Source organism: Oreochromis niloticus, linkage group LG2, assembly GCF_001858045.2.
Source record: "Oreochromis niloticus isolate F11D_XX linkage group LG2, O_niloticus_UMD_NMBU, whole genome shotgun sequence".
NCBI classification, from domain to species: Eukaryota; Metazoa; Chordata; class Actinopteri; order Cichliformes; family Cichlidae; genus Oreochromis; species Oreochromis niloticus.
This window is the reverse complement of record NC_031966.2, coordinates 8,961,184-8,975,549: the sequence shown is the minus strand read 5'-3', so window position 1 is coordinate 8,975,549 and position 14,366 is coordinate 8,961,184. Positions and strand designations below refer to the sequence as shown.

Sequence of the window (14,366 nt, the reverse complement as noted above, 5' to 3'; positions counted from 1 at the left end):
GGAGCTAGCCTCGTAGGTTCCGTATGCGGAGAGCGTAACACAAAACTTCGTATGAAAATCTGACAGTTACAGCCGTCCTTCGCTCTTCACTTCGGTACACCGAACATTGCGATATAAATGAAGACACCAGAATCAGCCGACCCCAGTTATGTATTCGGCAAGTCTAAAATCCACACAGCAGTTCAGTGTAAATAAAAATGTCGTTTTAATTATTTTGTCAGTTCAACCATTCTGCCCTTTGGCTACCAAAGACCAGAGCGAGTTAAACGAGATTAAAAGTTGGATTAAAGTTCAAACTTTCACTAACCCGAGGATTTCATGTTTGATTAATCGTGGCCGAATTAGCTGGTGGGTGTTACAAACACGTAATGCACTTTAACGGTGACGTGAAATATTCCCGAGACTACTGACATTACAGAAAATAACAGCTTACCGTTTTTAACATGGAGTTTGGCCCGGGGTCCTCACAGTTACCTGGCTAATGAGGAAGTGAGCAGCAAAACAAAGCCAGCTGCCAAAGAGTTGTAACGGGTCCCGCTGAAGTTGTGATTATGAATGGAAATGTGCAGCTGGCTGTTTAGTTTAGTTAGCTGGTTAGTTAACCAGGCTGTTACCTGTTTCGGTCGGTCAAGTGAAGAGTTCTCTTTGAGTGACAGTCTTCCTCAGTTCGCTTCACTTGTGCACATCACTGCGCCATGCTGAGCCACCGATCCATCCACTTTACCCGGAGTACGTCATGACGCGACACAGGCGCGTCATTACACTTTAACAACTTTAATCAACAACTTTAATCCGAGTGGGATTATAATCCAGAGGGAGCGACAGCAGTCCCGCAGGTGACACTGATTGACGATTGTCAGTTGAAATAAAGTTGACTTGATTTCCTTCCCCACTGGAAATTCCCTGTGACGTCCAGATGAGGCAGAGAGCGGGGAAAACCACGAGGTCTCACTTCGAGAAGAAAACACAGTCTGAAGAATATGAATCAGAAACCGAGTCCTCATTTATCACCTCAGAAGAGGAACTGAGCCCAGAAAACGCAAAACGCGTTGAAATACACAGTAACAGCTCAAGTAACACACAAAGGTAATAATTCAGTCCTGCATTAGAAATACCACAGTAATACATTACAAAAGTACTCCAACTCCATACACATGCATTAGCCTTGAGACTCATGAGAAAGGTTTTGTTACAGGACAGACGGTGGTACAAGTATAACTTCTAGGGATCTTTTGTAATAACAACAATAATAACAGTAATAACATATATATTTTTTAAAGTTTTACATCTCAGAAATAATTGGAATTAATTTATGTCATTCTTCGAGTTGATTCGTCAAATATGAGCAGGGACTTCCTTCTAGATCGTCTTTAGCTATAAATGCTGTACTTAAGGAAAAGTACAAGAAAGTACCCCACAGCCCGGTCACAGTGGCAGCAGTCTGAGCAGAGAAGCCCAGACCTTCCTCTGTAGTCACCTATCGCTCATCCAAGGGAACGCCGAGCCGTTTCCAGGTAAGCCGAGAGACATAATCTCACCAGTGTGTCCTGGACCTGCCCCAGGGCCTCAGAATCAGATACCTGAATCACCTGAGCTGGCTCTACTCTGAGTCCTTTCAAAATGGCTGAACTCCTAATCTCTAAGGGAGAGCCCAGCCAGCTTTTGGAGAAAGCCCCATTGCTTCCATCTCATTCTTCCAGTCACTACACAGAGTTTGTGACCACAGGTGAAAGTAAGAACGTAAATGGGCATTACACTCAGATCTCTCTTTTGCATGACAAACCAGTACAGAGTCCACATCACAGACATCTCCTGCTCCACCCTCCTCTCACTTGTCAACAACACCCTGAGGCACTTAAAGTTCTCCACTTGGGTCTCTAACCCGCAATAGGCACTCCACCCTTTTCCTGCTGAGAACCATGCTCTTGGACTTGGAGGTGCCGATTTGTCATGTTTCACTTCTCTCCATAAAAATTATGAACTGAATCTGTGACAACACCCGCTCGAAAGGAGTCCAACTTATTACCGGCAATGTGGTTGTACGTGGCTCATACAGGAACCGAATGGTTCATAAAAACGGGCCATACAGCTCTGACTCCTGCAGGGACATGGTCGAATGATTTGTCCAAGTCCACAAAGCACATGTAGACTGGTTGGACAAGCGCCCAAACACCCTCAAGTATCTTCGAGGATAAAGAGCTTTTCATGGCCAAGATGAAAAAAACACCCCAGTGATGGACGAGTCGTTCCCCTCGTCCCCAAATTTGCTTCCTCTACGGAAGACATGTCAGTGGGATTGAGCAGATCCTCGAAGGCTGCCTTCCACCACCCGACTATATCCTTAGTTGAAGTCAGCAGGACCCCACCTCCACTATACACCATTTTAGTAGAGCATGTAGATATATATATATATATATATATATATATATATATATATATATATATATATATATATATAACAATTCTGTAAAAGCAGAGATGGCAGAAAAGTAACTTAGAGGGGAGAAAGAAAGCTTTTTAAACCTTAATTTTAGGCAAAATCTGAATTTTATTTCTGTTTTTCTTTCCCAGAGACAAATAAATATAAACTTAATTTATATAACACTTCTAGATAACTTCTCAAATAGGTGCCCACAGGCATTGCTGAGACTTTGAAAAGTCCATCCAAAAAATAAATAAAAAATCTCCATCCAATATTTTTGTTAAGTATAGAAAAAAAATTAATGTTCTGTTTTAGCTCGTCTTAGAAAAAGGTAAAAGCCATGTGTTTATTACTAAAACTACTTCATTACAGGTAAAAATCCTCCTTTTAAAGTACAAAAATGGCCAAAGTATTAGTAATGACACCATAAATACTCAGGTACAAATGAACAAAACCACAGCCGGTGTAAAAAAATTCAAAGAAACAGGTAAAGTGTACAAGCACTGTAGCAAATGGTAACACGTTTTGAAGTACAAATTAAAAGTACCACAGTGGAGAAACACAGATAAGCATATAAACACATATTTTTAAACACATATTAGTAATAAGACTTTGGAGAGAATTCTGTAGCAAAGATGGTAAAAGTATAACTTTGAGGGCGGAAAAAAAAAAAAACTTATCTAGGGGCAAAATCTCTGAGTTGTTCTAAGTTTGATGTCCCAGAGACCACAGAAATTTTATTCAGGTTAAAAAACACTTCAAAATGAATCAAACAAGTGCCCAGAAATGTTCCTAAAAGGAGACAGAGCACAGGGACTTTCCTCTAGAAGAACTTTGTCTCATCACACTCATGAACACAAGCTTTGCTGTGCATTTAAAGTATACAAATTTACCACAGTGCTGGTAACACCTTATTCTGAAAAAAGTGTTAAGTAAGGCTTTTAAAATCATAGTAAAGGTTCTGTTATAAATCATGCTTTTGAAGTTTTATTTAAGTAAAAAAATATAAAAGTAGATTTGTAATGATACTGTGAAGGAATACTCTATTACAAGGTAACAATACCTACCAGTATTAGCAATAACACACCCAGTGTATACTGAAACTGGTAATTTTATAAAACGTTAATGTGCATGAGCAACACCACATTCTAGAAGTACTCAAAGTCTATGTTTTATTTAAGTAAAGTTGCACAAATCTATCAAAATATGAGTAATGACAAGTATAGAACAAGGTATAAAGTATAGTATGAAGTATGACTTATAGTACAGAATGCATTATAAGAACAAATAAACAAAGATATTGTCATTCCTATATTTAGTTTTACATAGAGTGAAGTGCACGTGTATTAGTATAATTACTCTTACAGGACATCTTTTCCACTTTTGAACATCTTGTCGAAGTACAGAAGCGAAACGGCCACAGCTTACTTGTGTTATTATACTTACACTGTTTTCATAAACTGTGGTGCTGAATTCATGCTTGACTTGTGTTTAAATTCTTCCTAATGTGGGGTAAGAAGTCAAAGTGCAGAGTGAGCAATCATTTCCCTAGCAGGCCATCTTTGATGAGTTGTTCGCCTCCTGCCCCCTGCTGGTCAGGCAAAGCATCACCACAGCTGCCGCTCTGACACCAGCATACATGAAATACATGCATCAACCAATGAAGCCGAAACTAGAGCGCCAAAAGTAAAAAAACCAAAAAGAAACAGAAAAAAGCTGCAGTTCCTTTAATGTCCAGCAGAGGCTCCAGCAGTGAGTCAGTCCCCATAGACTCCCATGTTAAAACGTCCATATTTACAGAAGAAATAAACACGTTTACAGCCTGACACAGAAACTGTTTTGGTGTCTGTAGATAATTTCTGCCTTCTTAACACCTGTATGAGGTGGAATGTTTTTTTTATTAAGGTATAAAGTTTGCATTATTAGGGGTGTGGCCTGTTATTTCAAAGGTGGATGGTGACATGACAGCAAAAATTGATTTACAAAATGAATGCTAATGGTTACGAGTGCTTCATCATTCTTTAACACACCATCGTCACATTTACTTTTTATAATGATTAAATGATCACATGCTTTTCTAGCTCGACTAGAATGTGTGACTAGACTCCTCCATCAGGCACCGGCATCACGCATCAGGTCGTCTATTCGGGTGACCGTGGTTCAGGGGGTTGGGAAGCTCATCTTGTAACCAGAAGGTTGCCGGTTCGATCTCCAAGTCTGTCTGTCTTGGTTGTTGTGTCCTTGGGAAGACACTTCACCTACCGCCTACTGGTGATGGCCAGAGGTGCAGATGGCTGTGATATGGCAGCTGTGGCTACCACTGTAGCTTGCCTCCACCGGTGTGTGAATGAATAGTGGAATTGTAAAGCGCTTTCAGGGTCTCGAAAAGCGCTATAGAAATGCAATACATTATTATTATTATTATCAGACGAGAATGGAGCATTTCTTTCCCAAAAGTTTTCTTTTCAAACAAGGATTGCATAACAAACAGACATAAAACCATTTAATGGAATGTGAAACTGAATATTCAAAGGTTTAGATGCAGATTTACAGGATTCAAAGATTCAGTTTGAATTCAGGAGGCAGACACTATCTCTACTTTTAAGATTAGGCTTCAAACTTTTCTTTTTGCTACAGCATATAGTTAGGGCTGGATCAGGTGACCCTGAATCCTCCCTTAGTTATGGTGCAATAGGTGTAGGCTGTTGGGGGATTCCCATGATGCATTGAGTGCTTCTTCACTCACTATGTGTTAATAGACCTCTGCATTGAATCATACTTGTTATTAATCTCTGGCTCTATTCCACAGCATGTGTTTGATCCTGTCTTCCTTCTCCCTGAGCCTAGTTCTGCTCAAAATATCTCAAAATTCAAAGATATTTTAAAATGTTAATTTCCTTGATTTTCATATTAACCTGTACCTGGAGAATCACAAATGGCCTTCTGTTGTGTTATTAACCTTTAAAGTGTGAACTTTGTGAAACAAAATCAGCAGATTCTTATTCACAGTTTTCTTCTTTAAATATGAGACAAACCACCAAAGCTTAGTTCTTAGTCGGTCTTTAGTTTATTACAATTAGACACATAATTTAAACATATATATATCTATATACATATATATATATGTATATAGATATATATGCTAGATAATTAGCTTTAGTTATGACAACATTCATAATAACCTGAACGTCACATCTAAGAGCATCTGTAAAACAATTAGTGCAATTTATAGTTTACAGTTAAAACTAAAAAAAAACAGCTTCTGTCTGGAAAAACAGACAAATCATCTATTCAGAGAGAATTACAGCAACAGAAAACTGGAGGCACATCAGCTCAGAGTGAACACACCACTGCACCAGCAGGAAACACACACGTTAAACATCAGCGCACTCAGGGCGTCGAGGCGCAACGGCCACGCCGACCTCAGCCTGGTGTCTGATACTTTGGACGCTACAGCAGAGGCACGGCGGACGAAGAGAAGCAGAAAGTCAAAGCGGCGAGGTTTGACACAACAGAACGACTCGTATGGCACGGTGCGAATTACAGCGTGGCAAAAATGAATGAAGGCTTCCCCAAAAATGTGAGAAAGTGACCCAAAATCTCTGCATGCCTTTCAGCTGGGACATTCTTTAAGACCGAACAGGTGAAGCAACGCTGATGAACTGTTTTAAAGGAGACAGGGGTGTGGCCGAAGGGGGCGGTGGGGGACCTGGCCCTTCTCAAAAGTGTGTCGTCACATTCAGATAGTCACTCCCATTTTTCTCATCAGTGCTTTGCTGTAACTGTAACTATATAGCTATAGAACTATAACCCCACCCCCCCCACATGGCCTCACAGTGGTTTGGTCCAATGCTATTCCATAACTCTTTACTCAAAACAAAACATGTGCGAGACATTCTTCTGCCCATCAGCAGAATTAAACTTGTTTTCATCAATTTTGAAAACAAGTCTTCTGGTTTTGATCTTTTTCAAACTGTGAATCCATTTTAAGGATGAATTCTGGTGTAGTTCTTTGGCAGAGAAGTTAAACTTCCTGCTCACTGCGGAGACACTAAAACAGAATTAACCACCTTTAACGAGACGTTAACACAGAGGACTGACCGACCAGAAGAACGTGGTAACACATTAAGACTGGTGGGTGTATGGAGTGTTTCAAACGTGTGACTGCAGCAGTTTCACTCGTCGTCATCAGTGAAGACGAGCTCAAACGCTGCTGTAAAAGCACAAAAACGCAGCTCTACATGGAACAAAACTACAGTACTTCATGTAACAAACACTCTGACAGTACTTCATATGTGTACAGTTACACAGCTACATCCTACTGCCAGTACACACACAGCATCAAGTTTAGGAAAACACAACAAACTGCTTGAACACACTTCAATCAGAGGTCGACTTGCACCTCTGTTTAAAGCCAGAAACCCTCGCTGTTACCCGCTTTCATTATTAATCCTTTTCTGCAGCGCCTCCTGGTGTGTCCACCAGGTTCTGCAGTTTGTTTCTCTAGAACAGGTTGCTCATGAATCAAAATTAAATGTTGCTGTGTATGAAAGTGTCTTCCAACCCTTCATTTTCTTTTTATTACAAGCTGATGTCTGGTTCACTTGTAGAAGACGAGTCTGGGAACCAGGAAATGTGAAATTTAAAGAGTTATAAATCATAATTTGGCAGGTTTTCAACATTTACAACAACTAATTTATCTTTATATACTAACCACATGTGATGTTATCAGAGGAGACCTGTTCTGCTTATTTTCAAACTCTATGCTTTTATTCTGGGACTCCAGAGGGGCTAAAAAGCCACTTCCTCTTGATTGGCCAACTTAAGGAGGCCTACCAAGGGGCAGCTAATAGAGCTTTCAGGCTGTACTTTGTGGCCATGCACGGGTTAATTGATAAAGGAAAAAAATAATAATCAGGCATTCAAATGCTAATTTTTTCAATCACTTTTACATATGTTTAGCTGTGAGGCAGTGGTTGTTGTGATTTGGTGCTATATAAATAAAATTGACTTGAATAGAAACTCAGTATTTCAGTTTTGGAGATATTTAACATGAATATCTAACAACACTGAAACGCAGAAACATTGCATATGGGACAGAAAAAGGAAGAAACGTGTAACATGTAAAACTAGAGAACAGTAGAATGGTGGAAACTGGCTCAAAAGAGCGACTGCAGAAAAGGGCTGAATGAAGCCATCGAGAGGTATTTCACCTTCATTAGTCAGATTTCATAAACTTAATTTTAAGGTGTAGAAAATAAAAACATCATCCTCGAATCTCAAACCAAGCACAGAACTACTATACGTATTTTATCTTCTAGCACCAAATAACATGAAAATAAATCTATTAAGCACATGTTTGATTTTAAAAAGTGTACAAGTTACAGCCAAAGTACAGTTATTGAATGTTTTTGAGGCTACATCAAGAGCTGGAACCTTCAGCATAGGATCTTTAGTCTATTTCAGAGTTTTGAACTTCTTCATACTCTGGCAATGTGAACAAAGTGCCTCTTTCATTAAGTCCTTTCTGTCAGAGTCTTTAAAATGGCAAATGGAGCTCAATTTTGAGTCCTTCCTTTATGGTTAAAGAGCAGGACACAGCAAAAAGGGGGAGATAAAAGTTATGGTTGGACTCTGCTGGCTCTGTTGTTTTAGGTCTGGTTTGAACCATTTGTTTAGATTAAGTTGGGATTTTTGGATAAATTCAGCAATACAGAATTTAGATCGGATGAAGGCATCATCTACAAAGTGGTACTGAAAATGAAATAATTCGATTTATTAGATTGTGGTGCAAGGTCAACACACCTCTTACACAATATTTGAATTACTTTATACCTGACCTCATTGGTTACATTTACCACTGACCTTTTTACCTTTTCTATTTCAGTAACATTCAGACAAATTGAATTTGTTATTTCATTTTATATGCTATCTTTATAAGCTTGCTTATTAAACCATTACCAATATAGTATCTAGTCTAGTTTAACTGAAACCCTCAATTTGACCTATAAAATAAGTAGCCTAATATTACTATTACACATAGCAAAGTTTTGTTATAGCTAGTTCCCTAGCTAATATTTTAAGCTTACATTGCCTAGCTACAATTTTTTTTTCACTTTTCAAGAAATGAAAACAGAGTTTTATTTCAGTTTTTAGTTCCTGATATGGACAATGAACAAATTAAATCTTTTGATATTTTACTTTCTTTAAAAGTAGCTAACTAGCCTGCTAAGCTAATAATTTTACTACTTTTAATTGAAAAAACTAGCTTAGCAGGAAGCTTTTTTAATGTAACAGGTCTTCTAGATAATTTCTGGCACCTGTAACTAAAATGGCACAGAGTGAGTTAATTTTATAATGACTAAAAGTTTAAGATAACTTTTATTGAGTGGTTTTGACCTCTGCATTTTAAAAACGGACTCAAATGAATCATTTTCAGGTTACAAAATATTAGTCACATTTTTACATTAGCCAAAAGTAAAAGTTAGTGCTAGCTAAGTAACCATTCATTTGTTCAAGATGTTTGTGTTTTGTTTAGCTGCAGATGAACTTAATGAACAAAAGCAAAAATCCTGTTTAATAAACATACTTTCAATGTGCCTTAATGCACAAAACTGACTAAAAAAAATTAGCTAACAAGCTTTTGCAGTTACTAACTGTGACAGGAGTGTTATTAGGCTAATTTTCGTATCTGGTACACAATTTTCAAAATTAAATTGGGATTCACATTAATGGCCACTGTTTGGGTTGTTTCTCAGTATCTCGAATAACCTAACAGCTTGAACAAGTGCCATCACACACTTCTGTAAAATAAAAATTAAAAAATGTAAAAAATTAAAACATCAAGAATATCAAAACAGGCTCCTGTCAGAGAAAAAGAAATGTTTGTCTTTTTAATGCTGTCCTGACTGGATGTTCTGTAGTTCTTATGAGAAATCTGCACTTGTATGTTATACTGTACATATATATATATATATTCTTCTGCTGATTGAAACTAAATTACTAGGTGGCCTTTGGTATTTTTTTAAATTATTCTAAATTATCTTGGAGTTTCTCTTGTTTTATATTTTCCTGTATTTACCAGTAAACACATTTCTATGTAAGACAAGCTTTACTGCAAGACTAATCTCTGTGAGCATAAAAAATAAACAGCTCTCCCTTTGCTGAACTACAACCTGCTCCAGGCTCTACTGTTCTTCTTTCCAGCTAACCCTGCTTATCATAGCTCACCCTTATCTGACTTTAATTACGCTCAATAGTGTAAAATTTCAACACTGTGTGTACGGTAAATATTACTAAAGGATTTCACACAAGAAATCAAGAAGAAGAAGAAGAAGAAAGGTAGTCGGGTCCCCCAGGAAATTACTGCTTTCGAGAAACATTATGTAGTAACAGCTTTTAAAAAACTGCCCGTCGCTCTCTTCAATATCTGCTTTCTCGATATTTTCTGATGACAAACAGACCAACACTGAGGTCATAATTATTCTATAGCTGCACATTATTTTTCACAACTAAAGTTATTATATAATATATCAGCTGACACTGAGTACTGCTACTTACTGCACATATACAGTCACGTCCGGACAGACACTTTAAATACTTGTCTAGATTTTTTTGTTCCAGCGCAGAGCTTATTCATACTGAGAAATGGTCAAAATTCAACACAATTTCTTTTGCAGTCTATGCAGACATCCTGCTGTGAGTTATTTACTGTTAAGTAAAAAAGTTAGGAGTGGAATTATTAACCACGGTTACTGTGATTTCTGTAAATGGTCGGCGCCTGGACAGTAGGCATGAAATGCAATCCCAGGTGATTCATGACTTTCTCCCACTTTGCAAGACGGCAAACGTCCATGAGTCTGCGGTCCGTCTGCGGCCCGTTAGTGTTGCTGCAAAGCTACATGAGTGAATTCACAGCTGGATGCTGGCACCAAAACGGTTACCCATGTGCAGTAGCAGGAGGCAGATAACAGGCAGGACGGCCATTATTGGGTGATCGGGTCAGTGTCCATCTCTGGAAGAAGGACTATCCGAGTGTCCGTCCCTCATGTTAGCTGATGACTTCTTCTGCTTCTGCTTGGACTTCCTCAGCATCCGAACCTACAAACGGCAGAAGACACAGAAGTGTAACCCTAAAAACTCCCAAAGTTTTTTTCCTCACACAAACGTACTTGAGGAGCAAAAATGGCTCCAAACTAAAACATAGACAAAAACCCCTGAAAACTAGCAATAAACAACTTAAACATAAAAAAATCAGAAAGAAAGAACAATACAGTTTCCACATCTGAACCAAAGAGTAAAACAGTGAAATGTGGATTATTAAATATTAGGTCTCTCTCCTCCAAGTCTCTGTTAGTACATGACTTAATAATTGATCAACAAATCGATTTACTCTGCCTTACAGAAACCTGGTTGCAGCCGGATGATTATGTTAGTTTAAATGAATCAACACCCTCGAGTCATTCTAACTACCAGAAACCTTGAAGCACAGGCCGAGGGGGCGGTGTGGCAGCAATTTTTCACACCAGCCTATTAATTAACGAAAGACCAAGACAGACTTTTAATTCATTTGAAAGCCTGATGCTTAGCCTCGTCCACCCCAGCTGTAAAACTCAGAAACCAGTCTTACTTGTTATCATCTATCGTCCACCTGGGCCTTACACAGAGTTTCTCTCTGATTTCTCAGACTTTTTATCTGATTTAGTGCTCAGCTCAGATAAAATAATTATTGTGGGTGATTTTAACATCCATGTAGATGCTAAAAATGACAGCCTCAACATGGCATTTAATCTGTTATTAGACTCAATTGGCTTCTCTCAAAATGTAAAAGAACCCACCCACCACTTTAATCACACTCTAGATCTTATTTTAACATATGGCATAGAAACTGAACATGTAACAGTGTTTCCTGAAAACCCTCTGCTGTCTGATCATTTCCTGATAACATTTACATTTACAATAATTGATTACACAGCAGTGGAGAGTAGACTTTATCACAGTAGATGTCTTTCTGAAAGTGCTGTAACTAAGTTTAAGAATATAATCCACCCACTGTTATCATCTTCAATGCCCTGTACCAACATAGAGCAGAGCAGCTATCTGAACGCTACTCCAACAGAGGTCGATTATCTTGTTAATAATTTTACCTCCTCACTACGTACGACTCTGGATACTGTAGCTCCTGTGAAAACTAAAGCCTCAAATCAGAAGTACCTGACTCCGTGGTATAATTCTCAAACACGTGGCCTAAAGCAGATAACTCGTAAGCTGGAGAGGAAATGGTGTGTCACAAATTTCGAAGATGATCATTTAGCCTGGAGAAATAGTTTGTTGCTTTATAAGAAAGCCCTCCGCAAAGCCAGAACATCTTACTATTCGTCACTGATTGAAGAAAATAAGAACAACCCCAGGTTTCTCTTCAGCACTGTAGCCAGGCTGACAAAAAGTCAGAGCTCTACTGAGCCAACAATCCCTTTAACGTTAACTAGTAATGACTTCATGAACTTCTTCACAAATAAAATTTTTATCATTAGAGAAAAAATTACCAATAATCATCCCACAGATGTAATATTATCTACAGCTACTTTTAGTACCATCGATGTTAAGTTAGACTCTTTTTCTCCAATTGATCTTTCTGAGTTAACTTCAATAATTAATTCCTCCAAACCATCAACGTGTCTTTTAGACCCCATTCCTACAAAACTGCTCAAAGAAGTCCTGCCATTAATTAATTCTTCAATCTTAAATATGATCAACCTATCTCTAATAATCGGCTATGTACCACAGGCCTTCAAGGTGGCTGTAGTTAAACCTTTACTCAAAAAGCCATCTCTAGACCCAGCTGTCTTAGCTAATTATAGGCCAATCTCCAACCTTCCTTTCATATCAAAAATCCTTGAAAGAGTAGTTATCAAACAGCTAACAGATCATCTGCAGAGGAATGGCTTATTTGAAGAGTTTCAGTCAGGTTTCAGAGCTCATCACAGCACAGAAACAGCTTTAGTGAAGGTTACAAATGATCTTCTTATGGCCTCTGACAGTGGACTCATCTCTGTGCTTGTCCTGCTAGACCTCAGTGCTGCGTTCGATACTGTTGACCATAATATCCTATTAGAGCGATTAGAACATGCTGTAGGTATTACAGGTACTGTGCTGCAGTGGTTTGTATCATATCTGTCTAATAGACTCCAATTTGTTCAAGTAAATGGAGAGTCCTCTTCACACACTAAGGTCAATTATGGTGTTCCACAGGGTTCAGTGCTAGGACCAATTCTATTTACATTATACATGCTTCCCTTAGGCAGCATCATTAGAAGACATAGCATAAATTTTCACTGCTATGCAGATGACACGCAGCTCTATCTATCCATGAAGCCGGGTAACACACACCAATTAGTTAAACTGCAGGAATGCCTTAAAGACATAAAGACCTGGATGGCCGCTAACTTTCTGCTTCTTAATTCAGATAAAACTGAGGTTATTGTACTCGGCCCTGAAAATCTTAGAAATATGGTATCTAAGCAGATTCTTACTCTGGATGGCATTACCTTGGCCTCCAGTAACACTGTGAGGAACCTTGGAGTCATTTTTGACCAGGACATGTCCTTCAACGCACATATTAAACAAATATGTAAGACTGCTTTCTTCCATTTGCGCAACATCTCTAAAGTTAGAAATATCCTGTCTCAGAGTGACGCTGAAAAACTAGTTCATGCATTCATTACTTCCAGGCTGGACTACTGTAATTCACTATTATCAGGATGTCCTAAAAACTCGCTGAAAAGCCTTCAGCTGATCCAAAATGCTGCAGCAAGAGTCCTGACAGGGACTAGAAAGAGAGAACATATTTCTCCTGTTTTGGCTTCCCTTCATTGGCTTCCTGTTAAATCCAGAATTGAATTCAAAATCCTGCTCCTCACATACAAGGTCTTAAATAATCAGGCCCCATCTTATCTTAATGACCTTGTAGTACCATATCACCCTATTAGAGCACTTCGCTCTCGCTCTGCAGGCCTACTTGCTGTTCCTAGAGTATTTAAAAGTAGAATGGGAGGGAGAGCCTTCAGTTTTCAGGCCCCTCTTCTGTGGAACCAGCTTCCAGTTTGGATTCGGGAGACAGACACTATCTCTACTTTCAAGATTAGGCTTAAAACTTTCCTTTTTGCTAAAGCATATAGTTAGGGCTGGACCAGGTGACCCTGAATCCTCCCTTAGTTATGCTGCAATAGACGTAGGCTGCCGGGGATTCCCATGATGCATTTAGTTTTTCCTTTCCTTCTCCTTTCTCACTCACTATGTGTTAATAGACCTCTCTGCATCGAATCATATCTGTTATTAATCTCTGTCTCTCTTCCACAGCATGTCTTTATCCTGTTTTCCTTCTCTCACCCCAACCAGTCAGAGCAGATGGCCCCGCCCCTCCCTGAGCCTGGTTCTGCCGGAGGTTTCTTCCTGTTAAAAGGGAGTTTTTCCTTCCCACTGTTGCCAAAGTGCTTGCTCATAGGGGGTCATATCATTGTTGTGTTTTTCTCTGCATCTATTATTGTACGATCTACTGTGCAATATGAAGCCCCTAGGGGCGACTGTTGCTTTAATTTGGCGCTACATAAATAAAATTGAATTGAATTGATTTGAATCTACAGGTGTATAAATAATATATAACAAGCTACATGTAAAGATAAACTACAGGAAATACAACTGTAAAGATCACCTTCAAAGTAAAAGTTTCTCTTTACCACTGAACTTAACATGTTACAAAAGGTTCTACTTTTACTTGAAGACATTCACCGTTTCCCATTTGCATCACATTTTTAATAGTTTAAGTACCACCTGGAGAGTAGTGTGCAAGTGTTTGCACACCAGCTGGCAACTTCCATGCAAACTGTAGGAGACCACATGAACTAATCATTAGCAACCATGAGGATCTGTCTGGAATTAGTAGTTT

The 14,366-nt window shown here is 38.8% G+C and overlaps 2 protein-coding genes across 2 annotated transcripts in view; both read right to left on the bottom strand.

The window, feature by feature from the left end:
• Positions 1-911, bottom strand: part of nfkb1 (nuclear factor of kappa light polypeptide gene enhancer in B-cells 1) — a 31,660-nt gene extending 30,749 nt beyond the window's left edge. The window contains 1 exon segment of the mRNA XM_019363515.2: positions 615-911. The gene's annotated coding sequence lies outside the window, so the exon portion shown is untranslated.
• Positions 912-5,470: 4,559 nt separating this feature from the next.
• Positions 5,471-14,366, bottom strand: part of dgkq (diacylglycerol kinase theta) — a 37,838-nt gene continuing 28,942 nt past the window's right edge. Inside the window, exon 23 of the mRNA XM_003447645.5 lies at positions 5,471-10,522. Coding sequence (XP_003447693.1) covers positions 10,424-10,522 — 99 coding nt within the window. The 3' untranslated portion in view covers positions 5,471-10,423. The remainder of the gene's footprint in view (positions 10,523-14,366) is intronic.